The 25,409-nt window shown below is 48.0% G+C and overlaps 11 protein-coding genes, besides 1 other annotated feature; 5 read left to right on the forward strand and 6 right to left on the reverse strand.

Annotated features, from left to right (window-relative positions):
* Positions 1-2,252: 2,252 nt before the first annotated feature.
* On the reverse strand, positions 2,253-3,248 carry FFUJ_10914 (uncharacterized protein; the record flags this gene model as incomplete). The annotated part of the gene is made up of 1 exon (XM_023569753.1): positions 2,253-3,248. The coding sequence occupies one exon, from the start codon at positions 3,246-3,248 to the stop codon at positions 2,253-2,255; it is 996 nt and encodes a 331-aa protein (XP_023436921.1).
* Positions 3,249-3,915: 667 nt separating this feature from the next.
* On the reverse strand, positions 3,916-4,902 carry FFUJ_10915 (uncharacterized protein; the record flags this gene model as incomplete). XM_023569754.1 has 2 exons in its annotated part: positions 3,916-4,765; positions 4,799-4,902. 2 exons carry the CDS (start codon positions 4,900-4,902, stop codon positions 3,916-3,918), a joined length of 954 nt encoding a protein of 317 aa, XP_023436922.1.
* Positions 4,903-6,090: 1,188 nt separating this feature from the next.
* FFUJ_10916 (uncharacterized protein) lies at positions 6,091-7,062 on the reverse strand (the record flags this gene model as incomplete). Its single annotated transcript, XM_023569755.1, has 1 exon — positions 6,091-7,062. The coding sequence occupies one exon, from the start codon at positions 7,060-7,062 to the stop codon at positions 6,091-6,093; it is 972 nt and encodes a 323-aa protein (XP_023436923.1).
* A 1,307-nt stretch (positions 7,063-8,369) lies between these two features.
* On the forward strand, positions 8,370-9,544 carry FFUJ_10917 (uncharacterized protein; the record flags this gene model as incomplete). XM_023569756.1 has 2 exons in its annotated part: positions 8,370-8,631; positions 8,682-9,544. The coding sequence occupies 2 exons, from the start codon at positions 8,370-8,372 to the stop codon at positions 9,542-9,544; spliced, it is 1,125 nt and encodes a 374-aa protein (XP_023436924.1).
* Positions 9,545-9,837: 293 nt separating this feature from the next.
* Positions 9,838-9,932, forward strand: a tRNA (tRNA-Phe).
* A 628-nt stretch (positions 9,933-10,560) lies between these two features.
* Positions 10,561-13,314, forward strand: FFUJ_10918 (uncharacterized protein; the record flags this gene model as incomplete). XM_023569757.1 has 2 exons in its annotated part: positions 10,561-12,485; positions 12,534-13,314. 2 exons carry the CDS (start codon positions 10,561-10,563, stop codon positions 13,312-13,314), a joined length of 2,706 nt encoding a protein of 901 aa, XP_023436925.1.
* A 353-nt stretch (positions 13,315-13,667) lies between these two features.
* FFUJ_10919 (uncharacterized protein) lies at positions 13,668-13,943 on the forward strand (the record flags this gene model as incomplete). Its single annotated transcript, XM_023569758.1, has 1 exon — positions 13,668-13,943. One exon carries the CDS (start codon positions 13,668-13,670, stop codon positions 13,941-13,943), a length of 276 nt encoding a protein of 91 aa, XP_023436926.1.
* A 495-nt stretch (positions 13,944-14,438) lies between these two features.
* On the forward strand, positions 14,439-15,808 carry FFUJ_10920 (uncharacterized protein; the record flags this gene model as incomplete). XM_023569759.1 is given in 4 exon segments in its annotated part: positions 14,439-14,895; positions 14,909-14,921; positions 15,093-15,225; positions 15,281-15,808. The coding sequence occupies 4 exon segments, from the start codon at positions 14,439-14,441 to the stop codon at positions 15,806-15,808; spliced, it is 1,131 nt and encodes a 376-aa protein (XP_023437234.1).
* Positions 15,809-16,523: 715 nt separating this feature from the next.
* On the reverse strand, positions 16,524-17,123 carry FFUJ_10921 (uncharacterized protein; the record flags this gene model as incomplete). Its single annotated transcript, XM_023569760.1, has 1 exon — positions 16,524-17,123. The coding sequence occupies one exon, from the start codon at positions 17,121-17,123 to the stop codon at positions 16,524-16,526; it is 600 nt and encodes a 199-aa protein (XP_023436927.1).
* An 858-nt stretch (positions 17,124-17,981) lies between these two features.
* On the reverse strand, positions 17,982-19,040 carry FFUJ_10922 (related to endo-polygalacturonase 6; the record flags this gene model as incomplete). Its single annotated transcript, XM_023569761.1, has 1 exon — positions 17,982-19,040. The coding sequence occupies one exon, from the start codon at positions 19,038-19,040 to the stop codon at positions 17,982-17,984; it is 1,059 nt and encodes a 352-aa protein (XP_023436928.1).
* A 1,903-nt stretch (positions 19,041-20,943) lies between these two features.
* FFUJ_10923 (related to integral membrane protein) lies at positions 20,944-22,250 on the forward strand (the record flags this gene model as incomplete). XM_023569762.1 has 5 exons in its annotated part: positions 20,944-21,135; positions 21,186-21,267; positions 21,340-21,736; positions 21,785-21,966; positions 22,030-22,250. The coding sequence occupies 5 exons, from the start codon at positions 20,944-20,946 to the stop codon at positions 22,248-22,250; spliced, it is 1,074 nt and encodes a 357-aa protein (XP_023436929.1).
* Positions 22,251-22,871: 621 nt separating this feature from the next.
* On the reverse strand, positions 22,872-24,263 carry FFUJ_10924 (uncharacterized protein; the record flags this gene model as incomplete). XM_023569764.1 has 3 exons in its annotated part: positions 22,872-23,083; positions 23,141-23,735; positions 23,790-24,263. The coding sequence occupies 3 exons, from the start codon at positions 24,261-24,263 to the stop codon at positions 22,872-22,874; spliced, it is 1,281 nt and encodes a 426-aa protein (XP_023436930.1).
* Between the last annotated feature and the right edge of the window lie 1,146 nt (positions 24,264-25,409).

Raw genomic sequence — 25,409 nt, forward strand, 5'->3', positions numbered from 1 at the left:
GTTTGGACGTCTTATGAGAAAGGCACTAGAATACGGTACTTGGACAAATATAAATACAAGGATACTATCGAGGTGAACTTGACATGGGATGTGACAACGCGATGGTGTTTGATTCAAAATCATCCTATGCAACGCAAATATTTGGTAAGTTCAGTATCACCATTTCAATGTTCAGTGAGGCTTCAACTCTGCAGCTTGCAAGCCGGAGCGATAATGAACTTGCCAGGACTGGTACCACAAAACATGAAGATTTGCATTTTATCATCCTAACTAGTCTTGAACTTTTCTCTTAGTCTGAATCTCTATGATCGTGTCTCTCTTCTCGAGCCCAATGCACAATACCCAACGCATCAACACAAATGCCACGCTCGACGAGCTTACTGAGCCCGAGATGCCTTCCTGTTCGAGTAAAAGCGTTGTCTTGGTGATCCAGGAGACTTCTCTCCGCTTCGTACAGAAAGCGCAGGGAAGATGTACGTGATTTGGAAGTGGACACACCAAAGAAGGGAAGTCACTGCCAGGGACAGTCAGAGTTGGGATAACCTGAATCTATTGAAGGGACACGCGAGACTGACCAATTGTGCGACGTCACTCCAAATAAAAAGAACGATATCAAGTACAGACTTTTCGTATGTTTTCCTCAGCCCTTAGGCAACCTCTCGAGGTTGATGCAGAACTGGATCGTTTGTTGTGGCTTCCAAATTGATTCGGCCCTTCCTTCACATTATGGCAATGGTAGCCCTCATTGAAGAGGGACGCGTCGTCATCACGGCCACGGTCTTTCCTCAAAGTTGGCCAAAACATTGGCGGGTTAACTGACCTTCGTCTGGAGCTCCCAAACTTGAGAACTTCATCATTCCAACACACATTGAAATCATTCTGCTTCCTGCACAGCCATCCAGTCCATCGCCAAACTCAGGTCTACGGCCTTGGTGAGTGAGAACATCTTCACTTCATCCACTGAAACCAGGAGCGATCAAGATACAGCTGACTTGGACAGTGCCCCACGATGCATCCAGTGTCATCGAAGCAAAGTCCCGGCCGATCAAGTCCGAAGCAAAACGATCGACCGACCGGGCACTCGACGAGCAGATGAGCCGACGATCGAACGAAGCGAGTCTGGTATTCATCTCGACCGAATCGGATAAATCGAACGGTCGACTGCAGGGCCCCCAACCCATAAAGAGGAATGGCCTAGGCGTCGCGAATGGCAATTATGCAGCGCGCCAGTGTCACGATGCCTGATAGCCCCGAAAGCGAGGGCGAGTGGGATGACCTGACTTTTGACTGGAACTCCTGCGCCTGGTTATCAATGCTGACATTATGCAGTGCTTGTCCACGACCCCTGACGCGTGCCATGCAAACTTGCAAACTGCCAGAAGAGTCTCTTTAGCACTGAAAGCTGGACTCGGTCGGGGGCTCGTCATCGACCTAACGCGTATCAATTCCATAAGGTTCTTGATCAGAAGAGTCCCAATAGGCATAGCGCCAGGCTCGGTTGGGATGGGTTCGTCCCCATAGCAATTCGATGCTTCCTTTAGCATTCATCAAAGAATGGGGAAGATGCTGACCCTCCACATTAAAGTGAGAGGGGAGGCGGGCGGCGAAGTCGGACTCTGCAACCTCCTCGTGGTGCCGCCTGGGAACCCGGTCAATACCGGAGCCAGTGCAGAGACGCAATTTACTCCCTCCCCTTCCTGTGACTGGTTGATCACGTAGGGATGACTCGGGCTGCTACTTGGTCGTTGACTCATGGGTGAAGGGAGCCGAGGGTCGTCGTCAGAACGCACGGGTAAGGCTTTCCCATCCATTGACAAGACATGAGATCACGGGCTAACAAATAGTATGTGACGGATGGCGCTCCAACGAATATGATACTGAGGGGTGATGCCCTGTAATCGTATCAGGGCGTGTCAAGGTCCCATAGTTCAGACTCAGGCTAGAAGCTAAAATGCTCTGTTTTCCAACCACCATCTGTGCAGCATGATCGCCTTTTTACGTGCTAGAAACTGTACTCTTGTGAATGATGATTTGGTAAATGTCTCTGTTCTAGGGAACCTCTTCAGTTGGCATTCCAGCTTATGCGAAACATTGACGCATCGGCACCAGGATTCAACAATCGGACAGACGATCCTTTTGTTGTCAATTCTTATTCCAACAATATTCTTATGACCTCCGTCAACTACATCTCACATTGACGGTCGGTAGCCTGGCAAGGCTAATGATTCTGCTGAGAATGGATAGGTTTTATCTCATATCAAGAAGTCAAAGTTCATCCCATCCAAGAAGTCCGATTCGCAGTAACGCCTAGGTCCCTCCAAACGAGTAGAGCTGGAACGGATATAGTCGTTCAACTGCCGCGCAAGCCCAACTGAAGAATTGCCAAGTATATCTGACCTGTCTACTGGCATTACATACTCCCAGTCTTCCAGTGCGCCAAAATTACGCCAGTCGATTTCCAGGAACTTCCTGTCTCTGGCGTAGAATGCATTGGGCGATTCCCAGCGATCCCATGTTTCGTCAAAAGCTGGCGCATTCTTTTTTCTTTTGAGATTGTGATCAATAAACCATAGCTTTTGGATGTCCTTTAGGGCGAAAGCAGCTTCCTCCAACTGATAGACCATTGGAACATTCCAACGATGTGTTACGCCCCACCACTCTGGATCATATTCAATTGCAATGTGCTGGAGTCGCTGAAAAGCCGGCCGGGTGTCACCTTTCGTTAGACGCCTCGCGAAAGAAGACCAATCCATACCGTCTAGTTTATCGGGTTGGAAAACGAACCGATCTTTGCGAGGGAAGACGGTCAAATAACTTGGGGAGCCTCCCTCGAAGCATCCTGTGGAGGGCACCTTAAACACACTGTGGAAAGGATACTCATCCCAACCTCTAGAGTCACTTCGCGCGGACCGCCACCATTCCTCAGCAGACCACTTATACTGGCTGAAATACTTTTCGATGGTAAGTCGCGACTCTTTGCAGGTCTTCCACATCGCAGCGTCGATGAGATACGTGGAGACGTTCTCGTTCTTGCAGTCCTTATCCAGGTTGGCAAAGTATTTGTCAGGCGACGGCTCGGATAGTATATCACTTAAGAGGTTGCCATACATGAGAGAGCGGCCTTCGGTCATGAATTCCTTCTTCTCGTCGTAGTGCCTGAAGATATGAACGCCTGGATGATTATCTCGAAGGACGAGGGGCCAGATCATGTCTCGAATCTCCCGGGGAAGCTCGGAAAAATTCACCATTGTTGGTAAATAATGATAAGTGAGATTTGTAAAGGTAGTCTATTGGAGGTTGCTGCGCTCTGGAGTGTTGATGGCGGCTCTCGATTTCACTGGTCTTGGGGAATTTCTGCATACGAGAGACTTTTTAGCAAATGGAATCTGACCAGAACATTTGGGGGAGCAAGAGTTCTTATAATAAGGACAAAGGCAGTTATACTTTACGGCCTGTGTCATCTGCCACCTACAGATACTTGAGCTATCTATTGCTAACTGTGTGATTCGCGGCTGAGACTTGTGACTCAAATCTTGAAACCACCAGGGAGAATTTAATTACTAGCTTCTCGGTGCTGATTCGAGCTCTCAGCAACAAGTCTTAACTGTAAATATCACATCTGGTTCACAATTCAGATATTATACTACAATATGTGACCAATTACTACAGCATAAATCTAATATCTTAGGAACTTAGGAGATGTCTCATTCAGAGTTTGATTGCTTCCCCATATACCTGCACAATAAGATCTTGTGTTCCAAATTTGGAGTTCAGCTTTAGAATGACCATAGTAAGAACTTCGAGTCTCATGCCGACGCTTAAAGTGACCTGCTTATCAAATGTTCATTTTTATTGTATTTCAATAATCCAAGGAGTTCATACTTATTTTTCCAACTCCCCTATGTCTGGTTGAAGCTACAACTCGTCCCATCCTAGGATCCCTATTTGACAATAAGGATCCTGGTAATTATCGCAAGTTTGATATGACTTATCGCGGAGATCTGATTCCAAGTCGTGAAGGAAAAACACCGAAGAACTAAAGCCATCATCCGACTTGTCTTCCACCGGTTTGATATATTCCCATTCCTTTTCCAGGTCGTGCGAGTTATAGCAATCTACCTCCAAAAGCCTCCTGTCGCTGGCATAAAAGGCGTTTATCTCGTTTCCATTGTCTGCCTTTTCTTTGAAAACTGGAGCGTCTTTCTTTCTTTTCAGGGAGTGGTCAATAAACCAAAGTTTCCAAACAGGGGACCACATCTCAAATGCACCCTCCATGATCGCCCAAATGTCGTCACCACGGTCATGTATTAGCTCAGCTGACCACTTTGGGTTGTACTCTAATGCGACATGCTTCACCCCTCTGAAGCCCTCTGCAGCAGTCGCCATTGAAGCCTCAAATCCCATGAAGCACCAATCGACTTTTTGCAAGTCAGTAAACTGAAGAACAAAAAGATCCCGGTGGGGAAATACAGTCATCAGGTCAAGAGGCGTACCGTCAAAGCAGCCTGTTGTGGTCTTTTTGAAGACTTCTTTTGTTCTATCGTGTACTGGGTAAGTTTCTTTATGAGAAGGCTTTCGCTTTGACTGTTCGTAGCGCTTCTCCATAATGAGCCGAGATTCATGACAAGCTGTCCATAGGCCGCCATCGATCAGGTATGCTGAGATGTTCTCGTCGCTGCGGTCCTTGTCCAAGTTCTCAAAGTATCGGCTCCATGAAGGGGCAGCCCATGTCCCGCTTACCACGTCACCGGATCTCAGAAAGCGGCTGCCGCTCTTATGTCATTCTGCTTCGTCGTACTGTCCGAAAACATGTACTCCTGGGCGATCATCGCGGACAGCCATGCTCCAAATATGGTCTCGGAGCTCTCTAGGAAGCTCGGGGAATCTCTCAAACTCCGCCATACTGGAGTACTTGATGGGTGTGTAGTCCCGGTATAGAAGTGATCGCGGGAACGGGTGGTGGTCGTGTGTTGTCGTTGGTTATCCGATATCCAGGGCGCTTCGTGCTTCTTGATTCGATGGTATCAATGTGAACAGTGGACTTACAGACTGACTGCTTGATCTTCGGACACACCAGCTGTTTATACCTGTTTGCATTGCGGCCTGAGTCATGACCCTGCATTTTTAGCTTTACACTCAGAAATTGCTATTTGCAGCTCAGCCACCGAGGTGAATTTTACTTCTTGTCAGTCACACCACTGGAGGCCAGTCTTCAATTGGTGGCTAAAGCTTATGACGCCTCGACCATACATATCAAGCTGACGCACTGAAGAATCACAATTAACTTCAGCCTTTTTGAAGACAATATGCGTATAGGGAGGCTATTCTTCTCTTTGAAACTGCAGGTGCCTGACTTAGTTTGTATGACGAGCTATAGACCTTTCGTATCTCGGAGTCAGTATAGAGGCGAATTCGCTTCCCTGAAACCCGCAGTGATGCGTGTGAGGCGCGCGATGGGAACCATCAGCTGTGGGGTCTATGAACTCAAAACAACACTCTTATCAAAGTCAGTCCGGGCAGTATACCAGCTACCCAACCGCAGTGATCCTATTGTGAAGACCGATAGAGATCGTTATGATGGAAGAACAACCAAGCCGCTGTTTGCCGCCTTTAAGACTGACCTATAGATTCCCAACACACGTAATAAAGACAAAACATTTCTTTTCATTATATGCACTTTTACACAACACTCTCAACGGTATTCTCAGTGGCCAGAGATAAACAAATTTCCGTCATAGCTGCATCGCCACCGATAATCACCTGGTGACGAAGGACTGCTATCGAGATCTTGTGGTAAGGGGATAATACTGCAAAACGGCCGGCGACAGGTACTTACTCCGATGGAACAATAGGCTTACTTAAGGTGATCAGTCCCAATCCGTAATTGTGTGGCTATACTGGCCCAGACTGTTGACAATGGGAGTTCTTAGGAACAAGGGAGTGACTTAGCCCTCCTTTCTTAGGAAGTAACGGTATGTGGCCTCGAAGAATCATATTTTTAATCCTCTCATTTCTTTATAAACCTACACAACAGCCGAAGCATAACAGAAATCTATATTGCAAGTTCTTGCAACATCCTCCTATCTAGCCTCATAGGTCATCCCAGCCTAGAAGTTTAACGTCGCAGCTAAATCGCTCATCATCTTCTTCCCCATACTGCCCCCGCCTGATATACCGCGAATGCGAATCATCTTGTATAGAGCGAAGACCCTTCGCCAGACTAGTTGAATACTCATACCTGCCAAATCTTGTTTCTTCAGATGGTGGTATGATATGTCGCCAGCGTTCCAAAGGTTTGTATTCGAAATCGACCTCTAAGAACTTTCTGTCGCAAGCATAAAAGACTTTGCTGCAGCGGTCATTCGTGTTCTTGTCCATATCTTCTTTTCTTTTGAGATTAGTGTCGATTATCCATAACTGGGCATGGATATCACGAAAGGCCTCGCACAACAGATTGAAGTCACCATCTTCCTGTTTGATTTCCCACTCGACTTTCCATCCGATCCCAATATTGATTTCGAAAGCGAAATCTCTGGGTTCAAACTGCTTTCGGATGTCACGAGCGACCTGCCACCAGTCGATGTCCTCGATCTTGCTGGGCTGAATCACAAAGAGATCTGTGTGGGGCTGGACCAGAAATCGCTGTGAAGTGCTGCAAGAGATAATCGCGGGCACATGTTCCTCCCAGTGGTAGTACCGATATTTTTCTTTTGCTTGCATTTCAAGGATTTTCTGAGATCTCTGTGTAGTCTTCTCCATGACTTCCCGTGATTCTTTACAGGCAGTCCATAATCCGATGTCAGCCATGTATCTAGACACATTCGAAGTGCCTGGGCTACCATCAACAGCAGGAAAGCATTTGCTCCGCAATGGCGCATCGAGTTGGTGCCTGGGCGGTCGAGTACCCGAGGCCGTTGTGTCGGAAGTTTCGTCATCTTCTTTTGGCTTCGGAGTCCGAAGTTCAAAGATCTGGACGCCGGCAAGGTCACGCTGACTAGCATCGCTCCATATAACGTCCCGTATCTCTTTGGGCAGGTCGGCAAAACGTCTGAAGCTGGCCATGATAGATGGATTGACAGAAATGTCGAGGTGTAACGGTATCCGCCTGTAGACTGAGAGAATACGAGAAAGTGGAAAAGTTGAAAGAGGTAAGGAAATAGAATAGAAATCCAAGGGTGCAACACACTCAAATATCATTTCCCTTTAGCTTTGCTTCTAAGTTTGCAAGATTTTAGTGTGAATGTCTGCCAGTTTGTGCCATGACCAAAGGCAAAAACCACAAGTCATCTCATCTTTGGCCCAAATGAGCGCAAGGTAGATAAAGCTTAGAGTATGACAACATAACACTTCCATTTTTAAAAATGACTTTGTTCCATCACAATATATTGCTGCATGATACACACCACAAAGCGACAGACAGTACAAATGGGCTCCTTTACTTTTCGATATTATTGTTAGCTGCTTCTAGTCCCGGGTGTCTACAAATTAGCCCATAGCTCATGATGACACTGGGCCTCGATAGATAAGCCTGACCTCAACATACTATTCAACTATGTGCTTTTCTTTTGACCAGAAGCTCAGAGAAACAGCCTCTATTGCATAGATAATTTCTTCTTGTTAAGTTTGCTGTGTCAAAAGGTTCTCTCATGATTGTAAGTAAATGTCATCAAGCATACCTCGGTCTTTGGTCTCCCAGTTTGTTGCAATAATTCTAGCATCAGCCACCATCAGTAATTTTTACAGACTCTTGGGACATTACCGCTTTTCACTATTGTTTTTATCCTGATGTCGCCTAACTCAAGTTCATTTTCTCAAGAACTAGTCGCAGGGGACAGAAAATATTGCTCGCGTTCAATCAGCGGTAACCAGACATAATACCTAGCTGCTCCAATCTTGTATTCTGGCCGAAACGGCGCTCGCTGTGTAGATAAACGTTTATTTCTGGGAGCGGAAAGAAGTGACCGATAATTGGTGCAATGGCGGCTCGCTCAGTCGAAGATCATGAGTTCCACGACGATTAAGAACTAATAAGGGTCAACTTCAGCCCACGCTACCTGTTTATGGTTTACCGCCAATATTGGGAATGCTTGGTTCTTTGATCTTCGCTAAGGCGTCAAATCAGATGCGACCTCGACAATCTAGACCAACGCCGTGTCTTGGCTGATCGGTCACTGCAGGGTTCAGTCGCGATAGTTTTACGCTATCCAAGCCACAAGACCTCAGCCCTGGGAGGGCTGAAAACATTTGGGATCAAGAGGCGCTTTAAGAGCCATTGTTTGCCCCTTTCCCCAAATTTGTTGTTGCACAAACTGTGATTCTCCTAAAGTCTCCGAAGCATGCAACGTTAGAAGCACCAAAAGGCAAGTGAAATGCGCAAATTTGTGTTACTAGGCGCGCTCTTTGGCAGCCGAGTGTCGGCGACGTGCTATTACCCCAACGGTATCAACGCAGCAAAAGACTACAAGTACGAACCATGCGGTAACTCAACCACGACGTACTCCACATGCTGCTACTTTGGCAAGGGCGACAAATGTTTGGCAAACGGCTTGTGCAACCAGCCGGGAAAATACGACTACCGCGCTGCTTGTCAGAACAAAGACTGGTCCAATTGTCCAGAGGTTTGCATGGACAGTAAGTCACCTCCAAACCGCCAAACAGAGAAAGCAACTAACATCAGATAGCGGAATCTGGCACTTGGTTTCCACTGCAGACGTGCGGAAAGAATAAATACTGCTGTCCTCCAGCAGACGGAAGCGACTGTTGCGACAGCGGCGCCGAAATCTATACCCTCAAAGCACCCGATCCCAAGTCCAGCACGAAGACGAGCGATGCGACGAGTACTTTCCAAAGCGTGATTCGCACGACCATCGTACAAACCCCAACCTTGACAGCAAATCGAGGGGATAGCTCAGTCAAGAAGTCTTCTACGCCTGCGATTGTCGGAGGTACAGTCGGCGGTGTTTCGTTCATCGGGTTCTTATTCCTTGGAGTCTTCTGCGTTTACAAGCGGCGCGATAGACCTTCTACTCCGCACACGACTGCAGTGACTCCCGAGAAGAAGGATGATGCTTCAAGCGGCAAAGGCAACGCCACGGTTGAGGTCTTGCCTCAGATCGGCGTTGCGGAAGCTGAGGGAACAGAGGGTAACAGGTACACCGAAGTTGACTCACGAGCTGTCAATGGTGCCCGTCCTCCACTGGCGTACCCTGAAGATGATGGAATGCCACAACCCGCTGATGTGACACTACCTCAGCAACCATATCCGGAGAACGATAGCATGCCGCAAGCCGGAAGACCAGGGCATGGTTCTCGGGGACAGGCAATGAGAAGGGCAGGGAATACTTCAACGGAAGCAGATTCTAACCCAATCTTGCATGCTGACTCGAATCCCATTTTGCACGCCGACTCCAGTCCCGTTTTCCATGCCGATTCAAATCCCATTTTACAGGCTGATTCAAATCCTATCAATGAAGCGCCTGATGATGCTTGGATCAGGCCTCGTGTTATGACCATTCCCAAGAGCTCGCCGCATGAACTCCCATAGCGTTTAACATAATCCTTAAAGGAGAGAATCTACATCTTATGTTAATAGTGACTTATTTTCTCAGCCTTGTGCTATAGCAATTGGTTAGACATCTTGGTATAATGTCTAAGTTGTGAGCTAGAAGTGTTATTTGCCTCTGAGTTCTGTAGCTGAGAGCTTAAATCAGCCGAGAGAACATAGTGACTTATTTTCATATTCATGTCCATGCATGCCATTGCGACCCCAATCAGTCTCTGCGATCGATTCGCCACCGTGGCGTACATGTAGAGTTGTAGCGGCCTTTGACTCAACAAGCGGGTTTAGCTCAGTTGGGAGAGCGTCAGACTGAAGTCAAACTTCAATCATCATTGATATCTGAAGGTCATGTGTTCGATCCACATAAACCGCATGTTTTTTATCATTTCTTCTCAAAGTATAAATTCTTTTTTTTTTTTTACAGAGCTTGCTTGCAATGACGACGTTGGGTTTTTAACTGCCGAGTGATTATTGAATCAACTTTTGCTTGTGCTGAACTTTATATGTACTTGGCTGTGCCAATAAGGTTAAGCTTCAGGCGGCGAAAGCAGGTGATGAATGAGAACACGATATCATATTTCCTAATTTCGCTTATGCTGGTCATGACTGAAAGTCTCTCCCTCTCTCAGCAACTTCTTGGTTTGACCCCAGCCCATCTTCTCAACTGCCGACGACCGCTAGATCGATGTTTACGGAAGGTGACAATTCTCCAACATGACGATGGACTCGGGGTTACTTGATTGAGATATGGCCACAGGCGCACCAATCAGGATAAATCATTCAAGTGTACGGATCACTATGTACCTTATGTAGCGGGCTGATGCCCATCAAGTTAACCTTTCGGCTGTCAAAATACCTGAAGAGGACACAGTAATGATCCGGCGTGGCTTTAATATAATGGCTTAAGCACCGAACTTTGTAATTAATCACACTGCTCCATAAGAGCTCACCGTCGCGACCAGAGGAAGGGTATCCCTCCCTGTTAAGTGTTGTCAGCCAAAATGTCCTTTCTTAAACAGCTATGCGTAGGTCTCGCCTTCGCAGCACCGTTCGTGCTGGCTCAAAAAGACAACCTTGGACTCGACAATGGCTACATCGACATCGAGACCAATAACTTCAAAGCCCGCATTGTCCGCGACGCTCAAGTCCTGGTATCATTGATCTCAGGAGACGACACTTTTGACTTCTTACCATTTGATCGAATCGATGTTCGCGCCAACAATGGGCAGTATCACTGGGGTGATATCACGTACAAATATCGCAAACAAGGCGTCTCAAAATGGACTCAAGGTGATTCTGCTCACAAGCGGCACCCTGTGAAGAACCTCACCACGGGAACTGCTCTTGCATCATCAGATCTTGGCCCGACGCTGCCCAATAGCCCTCTCAACATCACTCGGGAATGGCTCGAATTTGAAGGTGACCTAGCTCTTCGCTTTACTATCACTAACAGTGGGGACGACACAATTGAGCTTGGCAGCCTGGGATTCCCAGCCGAGTTCAACAGTATCTTCACCAACAGGGCAGCCGAGGAGATGCAAGCCCGCTGCTCCCTCGCAGATCCCTACATCGGCCTGGATGCTGGCCACATCCGAGTCGCCCCGGTCAAGGGGACTGGCAATGGTCTTGTTGTCACGCCGTTGAATGGAACTAAGACACCACTGGAGGCTTATCGGAATCTGGACGAACCTTGGTTCGAGTCAACTGACTATGAAAGCCAGACATTCGAAGGGTTCTACGAGTGGCAGGTCCTCACTAAGGCTTGGGCAGAGAATGAATGGAAGAAACAAGAGCCTTGGAACGAACCGACTTCCAAGATGTTGAAGCCTGGCGAGTCGTTCAAGGTTGGTGTCCGGTTCTCCATATCCGAATCTATTCGCGACTTTGACGATACAGTCAAGAATACTGGAACTCCTGTTGTAGTTGGTGTTCCTGGATACATTATTCCGCGCGACCTCCCTGCCTTACTCTTTCCTCTGAGCGATAGTGGAGTTGCTTCAATCGATGTCTCACCGCAAGGGGCACTTGAAATCGGGAACGCTGTGGGACATTCCAGAGAGGGTTATGAGCTAACACCCTCACCATCTTCTTGGGGACGAGTTCGTGTCAGCATCAAATACAATGATGGCAAGGTGCAGACTGTCCACTATTACGTTACCAAGCCAACATCAGAGACCCTCAATGACCTCGGGAGCTTCTTGACTACAAAGGCTTGGTTCAATGCTTCATCGGACATTTTCAAGAGATCCCCGTCGGTCATGACCTACGACTATGAGAAGCGCGCAATTGTCGAGCAAGATCCACGGGCCTGGATTGCAGGCCTCAGTGATGAAGGTGGCACTGGTGCTTATGTCGCCGCCATGCTCAAGCAGGTACTTCAGCCAGATGCCGAAGAGATAGCCAAGCTAGACGAGTTCGTTCAAACCACGATTTGGGGTAGAATTCAAGGGAAAGACTACGGAGTGCGCAAGTCACTTTTCTACTATGACCCTAAACTGGACTACCCTTATGACAAGAAGAGTGATTGGACGTCCTGGACGTCGTGGAACAAGGAAGCTTCGGAGGCTGTCGATCGTGCATACGATTATGTTCACGTCGTGGTGGCTTATTGGTCCATGTATCGTGTCGCACGAGCATATCCCGAGCTAGCAACCAAACGTTGGAGCTGGTACTTGGACCAGGCTCAAAAGACCATTATTCGGATGACCCAGAGAGACGTGTCATACAAAGACCTTGGTCTGATGGGTGAGACAGTCTTTGGGGAGGTTCTGAAGGATCTAAGGCGCGAGGTTAAGGGCACTCCAGCACATGCTCTCGAGGAGGCAATGAAGGTGCGTGCTAAGATCTGGGATGCGCAAGATATCCCTTATGGAAGCGAGATGGCGTGGGACTCCACGGGCCAAGAGGGCGTATACTATTGGACAAGGTGAGATCCAAATCCGACGTGCTGTGCTGTACCTTGCTAACTTTATAGACACTTCGGCTTCAACGAGTCGGCTCAAAAGACAGTCGATAGTGTATTGGGATATACCCCAAACGTACCTCACTGGGGCTGGAACGGCAATGCCCGTCGATATTGGGACTTCATTTATGGAGGAAAGCTCCAGCGCATCGAGCGACAGATCCATCACTACGGCTCTGGTCTGAACTCCCAGGTCCTGCTCTCAGCATTTCGTAATGACTCCTGGGACTCCTATCTCCTCCGCGTTGGGTACGCTGGATCATCTGCCCCGCTCACCAACATCAATCAAGATGGCTTCCCTAGTGCCGCGTTCCACTCTCGGCCGGATACTCTCAAGTGGGATGGTATCACCGGTGATTATGGCGGTGGCCTCATTGGTACAGTACTGAACTCTGGTACCTACGTCGCGGAGGACAAGCAACTTGGCATGGTTGCCTTCGGAGGTACAATCTCCAAGACTAGAACACAGTATTCTGTTATACCGAAGGATGCTGTAAGAAAGAGGATCTTCATAGGGCCATTCAACGTCATGATTACTGTTGATATGGGATCCATTAGCAACTTCACATTCACCCAGGGAGAGAGTACCGTTCACGTGGAGCTGGCACAGCGGGAGGGTTCACCCAGGGTCAACAAAACTGCGGTATGGATTGAATCGACGGATGGCGAGGAGTGGGAACTCTCCAAAGCCTGGAATTCCACCGGGACTGTTGCCATTGAGAAAGGGCGAGGAGGATGGATCGTACCTCTCGATGTCACCCTATCCATTGGCAAGAGACGTACACTCCCGTGAACTCTTTGGTGTCATAAACTCCAACTATCAATTAACAGTGAGCAACACCAAGTTCTGCGTAGTGAATATGAGCTCTCAGCTGAATAGTGAATAGCGCATTTGGATCTTGCCGTGAATGGTTTCTACATAGACCGTGCATCAGTCAGTCACTCGATTTCTTCCTCAGTGACGCTCAGAACAACCATTATTGTAGCATTATAAAAGCTCGTGTCGCGAACGCGCTCCTACTACTGGGTTAAGCTAAACAAAGTACTCTCTGCTAATTGAAGCTCTCACCCACAAGTCTCGACTACAAACTGAACAGTTCATCTAGACAAATCTCTTCCTCCGTGAACCAATCACTTCTAGCGACCATGACCGATTCCATTTCAGGCTATCAAGCTATAAGCAGCAGCTGGCTAGAGCAGCAAAATGTCGTCGCGTCCAAGAAAGATAGCTCACAGTTACGACAACAGAAAGAGAAACAAGCGGGTTGGGTTTGGACATGCTGCGCTTGTCGGGCAGCAAACATTGAATCTTCCATAACCGGATGCTCTGGGTGCAACCAATCGAGATGCCAACATTGCGAGGTAAAAGACAAGCAGTCAGAGAACGACAGCCAGATCAGTATCGGTGGTAAGTCACGATGAACTCGGTCGATGTACGTAGTCAGAATACAAAGACATAATATCTGCTACCATGATTGGAGGGAGGACTTCCTTCAGAAAAATATCTAAATGAAGTAGCATACTTATTTTCTCTTATGAGAATTACTGGTCGATCGTGACGCCAAGTATTATATAATCTATGTACATCGTCTAATTCAACCATAATGGGAATTATCCATGCTCCTTGTATAACTATAAGGTTACGCAAGTATCTCAAGTAAACGCTCTCCTTGTTTCTGCCTAGTATGCTGTGTCGCCTTCATCGTGGCGTAGCTATCTATATAAGAGTCGTGTCTACCCCCAAAGTATCATTACATATCTGAACCTTTGAGGACTCAGAGTCAAGCCTCGTACTACCAAACATTCTTTTTTTTTCCCCTCTCCTCTACCCGAAAATAATCCATGGCGTGGTTTTAAGGTGAATTCTCATTAATTATTTATATTAATAAAACTACAAAGAACCCTCTTAAAATCACAATGAACAACAAAACGATCGCAATGAGACATAGCTACGGTCCCTTAAGAAGAAAACCCAGAAGTCACTATAAGCTACCACAGCTGGTAGACTATACAAATTATCCAACTCTGGCTAAAAAGGCTACAGAGTCCGAGGGAGTTAAAGATGATGGAAATATTCAACGAAGCTCGGAGCTTACCCAGGGAATGCTTAAGATTTTGAATGACAGATACGCTGATCCTGGAAAGATTGGAGCCAAAAATTTGGTAGATTGGTTTATGACTAGGGGTGGTAAGGAACCAAGACGCAAGTACCAGGCTGAAGTGGTCAACCATTTCTGTCACTCAAACGAGCTTCAAGAACTCCAGTCTAACAGCTCCAATATCTCATCTAGAAAGTCATGTCTTATAGATGATAGAACGGTCAACGGCACCACATCGACCTGCAATGGCAATCGGAAGCCACTGACCTCCCACGGTATGTATGTTAGACTCGTGGAAAAGGTAAGCCTCTCCTCTCCCAAAATCGAGCCATAGTGGTAATTGAGATATCAGAGATTCCACGAGCCGCCGTCTAACGGGGGAATCAAAAAACCCAACACCGACCGTAGACTGGTGTGAGAACTTCCAAAAGCTTCTGACGTCTTTTGAAGTTTCATGCTGACATATCTCTAGCTTTATTATGAACCCAGATAGCCATGCATTGGTCAGTGTAATGGCAACGGCTCCTGGGTATCAAAGCAATGCTTTGGTACACTTCCTATACTCCTATATTGCTTTTCAGCCTTATATAAGAGTCTCATCGAAAGTGAGCGTACACGCCATCTGAAATCCACCGTTAATTTGACTTATTCCTTATATAGCCACAAGGTCTCGTCACATATGAGCTCTCATTCCATTTGCCTTTCTACTCATGGAAGCAGACCCAACATGAGCCACGAGACATACGGTTCAGACAAGATAGTAGTCCCTTGAGAAAGGTTCATAATATGAGCTGTCTTCAAGGCAATTCTCCAACAGCCCCCATGATCGACTACCTTTGTCAAGCACAAATTGCAGTGTGCATTACGCCAATGGATGGTGGAATCTGTACGGGCTACTGCTTTGTCGATACATACTTTCAACCAGAAGATGAGAGGCAATGCGTCGAGGATTATTGTGATAGAGGCATGCAGTTCGACCCTTTTACTACCGGAAAACACGATGCTGATATGCCAATCTTAAATCCCGACGACTACTTCCTAATGTCTCTTCAACACCAACTGGTGGTTTTCAAGGATGAATGGATGAACACAGCAAAAAGATTTAAAGAGAGAGTAGAAACATATGTAATAAGTTCAATGCTCGGGATTTCGAGCATAACTAATTCTCGCGCAGGTCGACGAATTTGACTTTGCTTCATAGCAAGGAATCACAACAGCCGCTGGCATGGCTTCGGCATGCAAGACGCAAGTTGACCGAGCTGGTGGTGGGCTTGGAGACAACCATCGACTGTTGGGATAACTTCACCTATCCGGACCATATGCAGACACGCTATGGACGTCAATCAATGGTGTCTACATAGCAGACTTTCGCGGAGGTGAGGAATTGCTTGAAAGAGCTATACAACATCCGTACGCTTTGTGACGAGCACGAAAGAACAGTAAGGCAGTCCCTAATGACACTGGACGACACTCACGCCATTGTAGCTAAGTCTTCACAACATGGACGAACAATACCGGATCTCCCGCCAGCAGGCGCAGGTTGCTGAAAGTACACAAGTTCTTAGCTGCTTTCTACTCTACGTATGTTTTCGTGGAGATCGTGAGAGTGTAGATGTACTGACTTGACTTGACAGGTTGTGTCGCCCATTACCCTCGCGGCGGCAATACTCTCTATGCAGGAAGAAGCCATCCCTGACTTTCTTGGACCTACAAAGCTATCCGTTCTTTTTATTGACGCCCATGCTGATACTTCTTGTTTCTTTGGTTGCTCGGCTGGTTCAGCATTGGGACAAGGTTCAATGGTACATGTCCCATCCAGGCAATTGGGTTCAAGCTCGCAAAAGAAATGCCGATATTGGGATAGTCTAGTAGCTAACTCAGTGGATGTTTCTATTTCTTTCCTCTATATATCACTTTTCGTAACTCCATTTGCGCCTTTTTCATCAACTCCTTGGGTTGCAACAACTGGTCGCGTCCAATCAAGCTGCAACTCATTCATTGGCACGTCCCACAGAATCTTTTGCTCGTCCTTCACCACCACGAATCCCGCCTTCTTATAAAGGTACAAGGAAGCCTCCTGGCTATTCGATGTAAAAAGCGTAACCTTGTCAAACTTTTGCTGTTCGATGAACTCCATCGCCGCCGCCATCAGGCGCTTTCCTACTCCAAGCCCGCGAGCTCGCTCATCAACGATAAAGCCGCGTATTTGTGCGGTGTTGGGCTGTTGAAGGTGCTCTGCGTCAATCAAGATAGTCCCCACAATCTTTTGAGTGAAGTCGGCGGAATTGTCAGAGGGTGCTGACTGAACTGCTGCGAAGATTTGGTTGCGAGGATTGGTGAGTCTTTGGATGAGGTCGGCCCAGCTTTTAGCCAGGGAGGTCTCGAAGGCAAGGCCCCAGGAGTTGTATGGGTGATAGTAGGCGATGTGCATCTCGAGACATCTGGCTAGTAGGCCAGGACGATATCCTGGCTCAATGGTGATGGCTGGCTCTGGGATTGTCATGGTTGTCGCTTGGTAGAGAGTAAGATGAGCAAAGCGTTGCTGACACTGCCTATAACTTATGAGTGAGAGATGTAAGGCTGGGGGGCCAATTGTCACACGTCTCACTGGTCACTGGTCACTGTGCATAAGTCTTGGCACGCCTTTATGGTCAATCATGTAAATTTCATGTCAAAGTGCGGGGTATGAATCGCTTCAATGTCAATCGATGCCAATTGATCAGCGCTTCTTTTGTGCACCAAGCTCTAAGTGGATGGCGACATGTCAATAGCAGCAACCAAGCAGTGCATTGAGAGAGAAAAAGATAGGATCATCGTCTTTTGCCCAGCATCGTAGCCTCGCAAGTACCAAGATCCTGGGATTGTCAGAATCTGTCTTTAGGGTAAGTGGCGGCAGGCTTCACAACCCCCTAGAAAACTCAACTCAACTTTGGACAATCCGAGGTAACAAATCCGCCAGATAATCTGACCTTCCTAATGCAGGCACAAAACGCAAGGAGTTGAATCCTCTTCCATATTTCATGAACCGGCGGGGATGGTCCACAGTACCGCATACACAGAGTTGAATCCTTTTGTCAGTAGACAAACCTGGGGTACTGACTTACAGTGCATGCCCAGTAACCCTTGCTGGTTAAAACGCTGTTTCACAGTGCCCTGTCGCCGGGGAAAGTTGAGGTGAGGACCATGACACCCACTGAAGCGCCAAGCACTGCCGCCAAATAAAGTCGCATTTTTACAATTAATAGCACAGTAGAATTCATAAATGATCAAGTATTGCAAGCCAGTTATATTTAATGGCAACGCTAGTATGCAAATGCCCGCCTAAATTCATCAACTATTTATTTTTACTCACCCAGGCTTCTCAAATGATGAGCTTGGTGAGGAGCTTGCCCTGGTTGACACCGCTGAACAGCTTCATCCAAACCTCGGGCTGCTGCTCAATGGGCGCTTCAATAACTGTCTCGGCGGCCTCAAGCTTGATGCGTCCATCGGCAGTGGCGCCAATAAGCTCGCCAAGAATGGCGGGCACCTTGTCCATATAATCCAGCATGATAAATCCGCGGATGTTGATTCTGCACGAGATAAGCTCGAACCAGTTCTTCAGAGCCATAGGCTCGTCAGAGTTATATCCGCTGACCGCACCGCAGACAGCGATGTGGCCGTGCTTCTTGACGCGGGTCAGCATGGCGTCAAGAATGTCACCACCGACATTGTCAAAGTACACATCGACCTCGTCGGGGGTAGCAGCCTTGAGGTCCTCAAGGAATGTAGGGCTCTTGTAGTTGAGGCACTCGTGGGCACCGATGCTCTTCACCCACTCGCACTTCTCGTCAGAGCCAGTGATGCCAATGACTCGCTTAGCGCCGAGGATCTTGGAGGCGATCTGAACAGCCATAGAGCCAGTGGCGCCAGCAGCGGCTGAGATGACAATAGTGTGCTCGGGCTTAGCCTCGCCGGCATAGTACAAGCCGGTATACGCGGCGAGACCAGAGGCGCCAAACGCACCAAGGAAGTGAGTGGTGGGCAGGCCGTTGGGCAGGGGCGCGAGGGCCTGGGAGTTTTCGGCTTCCAGGATGACATATTCGCTCCAGGTGCCTAGGTGGAAATCCATGCAGAGATCACCGACCTTGAACTTATCCGACTTGGACTCTACCACCTCAGCGATGATGCCGGATCGCATGGGAGAGCCGAGAGGCACTGTAGGCACGTAGAAGCGCTCAGGCGCGACGGTGCTCTGGATAAAGTTCCTCAGGCCAGTGTCGTTGGAGAAATACTGGACTTTGGCGAGGATCTGGCCATCCTTCAGCTCAGGCAGTGTGACGGTCTGCAGCTTCCAGGTAGCGTCTGGGCCAGACAGGACAGGCTCCCCTGTAGGTTTGTTGGCGAGGACCCATTGCTTGGTAGTGTAAGAGGATGTCATGATGGTGGATGATGGATGGAAAAGGTTAAAAATGGATAAAAGTGTTTTGTTTCTGCTGACGGTTTGGTGGAGATAGTTAATATGCTGGTCTGGCTTTTACGAAAAACGTTGCTTTTTAAACCTAGTTCCGTCCAGTCAAATACAGCCAAACCATACTTTATAAGGACGACGCGAGTTTGCCGTGATTAAAAGGCGACGTTGCCATTCGGTCTTGGCCTAAACCTTTACGGTGGCGGTCTCCGGGGGGCATGAGGGTTGCATTTCCGACGAGGCGTTCTAGCAGGGAGGGACCCTTGAGACCTCCTTTCATGCAGTGCATCCATGCGACGGGCACATTGAGTAAGGACACCGACAACCTGGATTGTGGGCAGCAGCCATAACGTGGCGTGGCAAGGAAAAACAGGGGGGTTTAGTTACTGTGACAAGGAATGGATGATATGATGTGACAGAAGGGTTCAAGTTACGGTATCATCCAGAAGCACGTCAACGTTTCGATCGATATTTCCGAAACTCAAAATTAATTATTAACCCAACATGTGAAGAAGACGTTTTGCAACCGTTAGACTTGTGCCAAACCATCGACGGGCAGCGCGGGAAGCTTATCTTGCAGTCCTGTTTTTGTTTCCTCTAGTGTCGAGTCAGTGCGGTTTTTCCCCCCTCTCTCTCATTGAGCGTCGGCGAACTGCGCTATTCTTGTGCAAGATCGTCACCCAACCCAGGGGACAAAACATGATCCGTCTGGACAGTCAGCAGATTATTTCCTACAGTAGGCTAACGTTCTCCGAGGGGATATTTTCAGGACCGCACGCTAAAATCTCGTTTTGTGTTCTTATGTGGGCTATATATGGGGAACGATGGAGACGCTTGATGGCGGATTGTTCACCAAGTGGTCAAGGAACGAGACGGGACGGGCCCCAGAAATACTCCGTTGTTTCTAATTCTTGGCGAGTAATTTCATTCAACCATTTCTTCAGTCTTTGTCTCTACAATCTCGGGAGGGCCGTTTTTTTGCTTTTCTCCGCATTGTCTGTTCTCAAGCCCTCGGATGATCTTAGCCCTACAAGAATTTGTTTTATAATGTTTAGGTCAGCTGGTCTATTCTCTTTGAGACAGGACGGTGAGCTTGCTCTTCAGCCCTGACTCTCTTCGCTCTGGAAGCACTAGAAACCCGGCACTTTCCCGGCTTTTCATTCGACCCGTTTACGATGTCACGGCTGCGGGAGTCGAGTCAAGAAAGTGTCCTTGAATGTGGAGTAGTCTGTAATCAAAAATGTTTCATGCGGCAACTTCGGTTGGTTCGCCTGTTCCTTCACCAATATTCTGGGTGCCAAGAGGTTATTTTACGTATCGTCTTTTTCTTCCATTGGATCGTATGTGAGCCTCTCACGTGAGCTTCGGATATACAACACCAGCCGAAGCATCCAATCCCCCCTCCCCCCTGAGCGTATCAAGACCCAGCGTTCAGGCTCCTCCCATTGCCGCGCCAAGTCCCGTTCGCCACGGATCCGTCATCCGCGCTGGCTAAAGGGCCCTGTCAAGGATCTCCTTGCTTCATCACTGCATCTTTCCAAGGCCGTTGCCCCCAAGGATCCCAGGGTTACCCTCATACCCGGCGGAGCCTCTGTACTCGAATAGGCAAAGAGACCACAGCCAAGTGCACACTCGCATGTCTTGCCTCAGTCATCTGTAACAAACCAGTCTTATTTGGGCTAAGTTTCCGCTAAAGAACCCCCAGCTAATGCAGGTCCTTTTTTCCCAGGCCGTTCGGTTGGAGTAAAGTGATCGACATGACCTGCTTATGGTTCCTGTTTATATAAGGAAGAATGGGTTCCTTTTTGCTCCTCCCTGTATTGTGAAATTTCTCTTGTTCGGCGTATTTGTTTCGCTTTGAGTGCTTCCCATCATGTCGGCGGAAGCAGTAGAGGTGATATCGACACCGCAGGTTTTCATGCCCATATTGGGTTATGTCAAAGCCGAACTTGTCATCAACTGCTTGATTGTGCTGCTGGTTCTGATCGTCGTCACTCTGCGGGTCATTGGGAGACTTATGGGACCTGGACTTGGATGGGATGATGGATTCGTTATTTTCGCAACGGTTGGTGACTATCTTTGGCTGAGCTCGGCCATTACTGACTGTGATTGCAGCCGCTGGGCGTGGCAATGTTGTGTTGTCAAGGACTTTTCGCACCTGTTGGAAATGGATACGAGTTAGCGAAGCATCCTGAGCGTGCGTTCCCTCACCCGCAGTCGACTATCATCTGCCTCTGTGCTAGTACGATTTACTAACTCCTCGATTCAGTCGCCGCGAATATTCCTTTCATTCTCAAGTTGACATTCTGCATGCAAGCCATTTATGTCACACTCCTCGCCTCCGTCAAAGCGAGCATGTTGGCCTTCTTCATCCGAGTCTTCCCAACAAGCTTCATGCAAAAGTCATCCAAGGCTGCCCTCGTCTTTGTTGCTATGTGGCTCATCGCCTATCTTTGCTCTTGTATCTTCCTTTGCAACCCAGTCTCTGCTCAGTGGACTGCCCAAGGAAAGTGTGGAGCGTACATCCCCATGATTCAGTCCTTGATCGCTACCAACGCTATTGGAGACTTGATCATTATGGCGCTTCCTATGCATAGCGTTTGGAACTTGAAGACACGCCGTGCGGAGAAGATTGGTATCACCTCTTGTTTCGCATTGGGTCTTGCGTAGGTCTCTTAGTTCTTGATGTAAGAAGTATATACTGACTCGAACAGTTGCGTTGTCTGCGCCGTCTTCCGACTTATCTACATCTCAACTGTCGATCTTAACAACAACATCACCGGAACCATGCCCACCACCATCTTCCTCTTCATCCTCGAGCCTAACCTGGCCATCCTCTGCGTTAGCATTCCCATGCTCCGACCTTTCTACGCCAAGTACAAGAAGCGAATGGGGGGGTCTCGATTGGATGAATACTCTACCGAGCGTTCAACGGGATTTAGGGATGCCAGCCGATCAGGTGCCGTCAGCACCCAGCCAGAGATTGCTCGAGACCCAAACCTGTCGACCTGGGAGATGGATGATTATAGGCCGAATGATAAGCTTCAGCACGGTTATGCCGTCGCAGGATTCCCTGATGAGTCAGGGTCGGAGAAGAACTTGACTGTTGGATCTTCTGAGATGAAGAATAACGAGATCAGTGTTGAGACTCGATGGACAGTCACTCACTCCCGAAAGTAGAGTAGTCATATTGCAACAGTGTATATAGCAGGCAAAATTCTGTAACTGTCTTGAAAATAATAAATTTTTCTACCAACTGGCTCAACGTGAGTCTCGAATCGCTGTTCAGGTATCAGGCCATGGCTCCTTTGAGAAGATGCCTCTCATTTCAAGCCGTAAACTAGTTCGCCATGCGTAAAATGTCAAACAACCTGAAACCTGGATTGATAGGTATGTATCGAAAAAACCTGTGGTGAGCTCAGCACGCTCTATGGCCAGGCAACTTTCTCGTCCAGGCCAAAGTCTCCTATCGCCTTGCGCTTCTAGGCATCGCCAGCTGACAATGAATGAAGATCCCAATAGAAATAACGGTGGCGATAGTTCGATTTCTCTCAAAAGAGGGTCTCGATGGCAATGGCCCCTTTCCCCATCTCAGACTAGGACCATCTTATGCCATGTAACCTCAACGGTAACAAACAACCGAGATAAAACAACCTGTTAACCAAGTTATATTTATAAGTTTCACGATGGTGGACAAACCGCAAGGCACGAGAGGAAGCGGTGAAAAAACGACTGGTGCAATTTCTAGCATAATAACCGACACGCTCCCATCCCAGGATATATAACTCCGTATTATAGACATCAAACATCATACCCACTTGGGGTGGAAAAGAGACCTCGAATCGACCTTTGTTTCAGATCTGCTTCCGCGACGTCCCGCGCTGCATCTAAGTTCAGGCAGTATTTATCCTTTGCGATGGATTGGTATCGTCTTAGGATATCGGTTGATTCCAATTTCTTCTGGTCCATGTATTGGTAGTGAGCGGCTAGAGCGTCGCCTTGAATCACAACAGCTGGCAGAGAGTGTTAGTTATGCATAAAGCATGTTGGATTTCTAATGGGGGACTTACGGCGTCGAAGCTTTTTTGGGAGGTCGAGAACGATCATGTCTTCGTCACCCCGTCCTTGGGGCCAGTTCTCAGGATCTGTGTCGAGGATATCATCGCTATAGATGCACATGAAGTTGATTCGGATTCGATCTTCGTACATGGTCCAAGTTTTCTCGAACTTGTACAGGTCTAATTGGTTCTTCTCGATGTTCTCAAATAGAGACATGTGCATTTGAGAAGCGATAGCCCAGTTGCGGTAGCTATCGCCCCAAATGTCGTATTTGAGCTCAGCAGCAGGGGTCTGATCAAGCATCGCATCGTCAGGGACTCTAAGCCATCGATGGTTGGGCCAGGAAGGAGGTTCATTCTTGAGTTCCCACTTGTACTTCTTGGGGCCATCCCACGAAGGATGTCGTGATGGTCTCCAGTAATCAGTGGCGTTTGTGACGCTGAATGGCTCAAAAGCCTCTGGGAAGTATGGATGAATGGCACCCATGCGCATATGGAAGAAGCCAAGAGGGGGGTTGTTGATAATGTTGCCAGAGACAACAAAGTCCTTGGGGTTTTGGACTTTACGTGTGACAAGACTGGGGATAGCGTTGTCGTCGATCCAGACCTGGGAGACCAATGGTTAGTGTTTAGCGAATTAAGACATTGACATTGCACGTACGACATCGTCGTCAATCTTGACGTAATACTTTCCGCGGTCCAATTTCTTCCAGATGTTCTTGTATGTGTACGTCCCTGCAATCTCGTCGGAATAAATCTTCTTGTATCGCTGAGGATTGGAAGCAAGGATCTCCTCGAGATATCGGAGATCACCCTTTTGCTCGGTGTTGACGACCCAGAGGACTTCATCGAGCCATCCTCCATTCTCGACCAGGTTGCGCTCGATGTAGCACTTCATTATCTCAACTCGGCTTTGTCGACCGTAGAATACCAGTCCGCTGACGGTGATGTTGTCCGGCTTGACATGTTTTGACTGCTTTGTGACAGAGACGGCATGGTGATGGTGGGGTCGATGAAAGTCACCAAAGGCAGGGAAGCTGTAGTAGAAAAAGAGAAAACCGAGAGCATATATTGCGAAACAGGCCACTATACAGTTACGCCATTGTTTTTTGCTCTCTTGGAACCGACCAAACATCGACATCTTGTCGTCGGGAGGAGACGAGGTGACCGTCGGGTGACTACCTGGGTACGATCTGGCCCTTAATACCTGGAGGAATAAGTCAGTACTGTATGTTTGCCATGTTGCAAGTTGAGTCGTGTAACATGACTCGACCTGTTTTTTGTGTAGACTTGACTTACAAGACAAGCGTACAGCGTAACACTGAATGATGCGACTCTACCAAGGGAGATCCCCAGAACGAGCAGGGAAACAGCTGGATCTTTATTTCAAGAGCCCATTATCGCAGCTGAAGTGGAGAGCAGGGCCTAGATTCCGAGCGGTTTTGTTAGTGTGGAATGATCGAGGCTTGCTTACAGCGGCCTCACCATCCGAAGTTGCCAAGTTCAGTTGGTTCGGCTCCACCAGATCCGAGTTGCCGAATTAGACCTTTCCTTAGACGACGAAGACCCTGACTCTTTACGCTACAGCCACTACGAGGTAGTAAAAGAGACTAAATCTGTCTTTTACCTCCAAGGCACAAGGGATGCGCTAAAATAGGTGTCGCCCTTATCGCGGGATTTCTTGGTCTTTCGTCATCCCTTGACATGTCTTACAACAGCTTTTCAGACAGCTCAAATATAACCAACAATGCCAAGACGCGGTAATGCAACGCCCAATAGCACAATATTCATCGTTGGAAAAGACGATTGAACCCTTGTCCCTGGCAATGATTGTCGGCATCGTACCTGGAACCTGGGCTGGTCAACGGGGCCCGCGCGTTTGGAATGCAGGGCCAAACTATCAGGTTACGCAAACAGCAATAAACACGACAATCAACAAAGGCCAACGATTCTAGCCCCCCACACAGCGCAAGCCACGATTGGTCCTCTCGTAGTTTCCGGCATCAAAGTTTCCACGCTTTCGTCGTATCTGCTTACAATCAAGCTTTTTGGGGCGCTTCTAGTCGCCGAGAGCGTTCGGTATGCGACGCTACCCACCGAATGCTTCTTTATTAAGCGAGTTTTCGAGGTCCAGGCGTTGAAAAACTTCTGGCTGGGCCGTGCAGCATGCCATGTGAGAGATATCGCATTTCTAGACTTTCTGGTTCTTTCAGCCCTGCTGCTTTGGGTCTGGACATCCCGGGGAACTGGAAGCTGGGGATTTCCCGACCAGAGTTATGGA

Source organism: Fusarium fujikuroi, chromosome FFUJ_chr10 (genome assembly GCF_900079805.1).
Source record: "Fusarium fujikuroi IMI 58289 draft genome, chromosome FFUJ_chr10".
Taxonomy (NCBI): Eukaryota; Fungi; Ascomycota; class Sordariomycetes; order Hypocreales; family Nectriaceae; genus Fusarium; species Fusarium fujikuroi.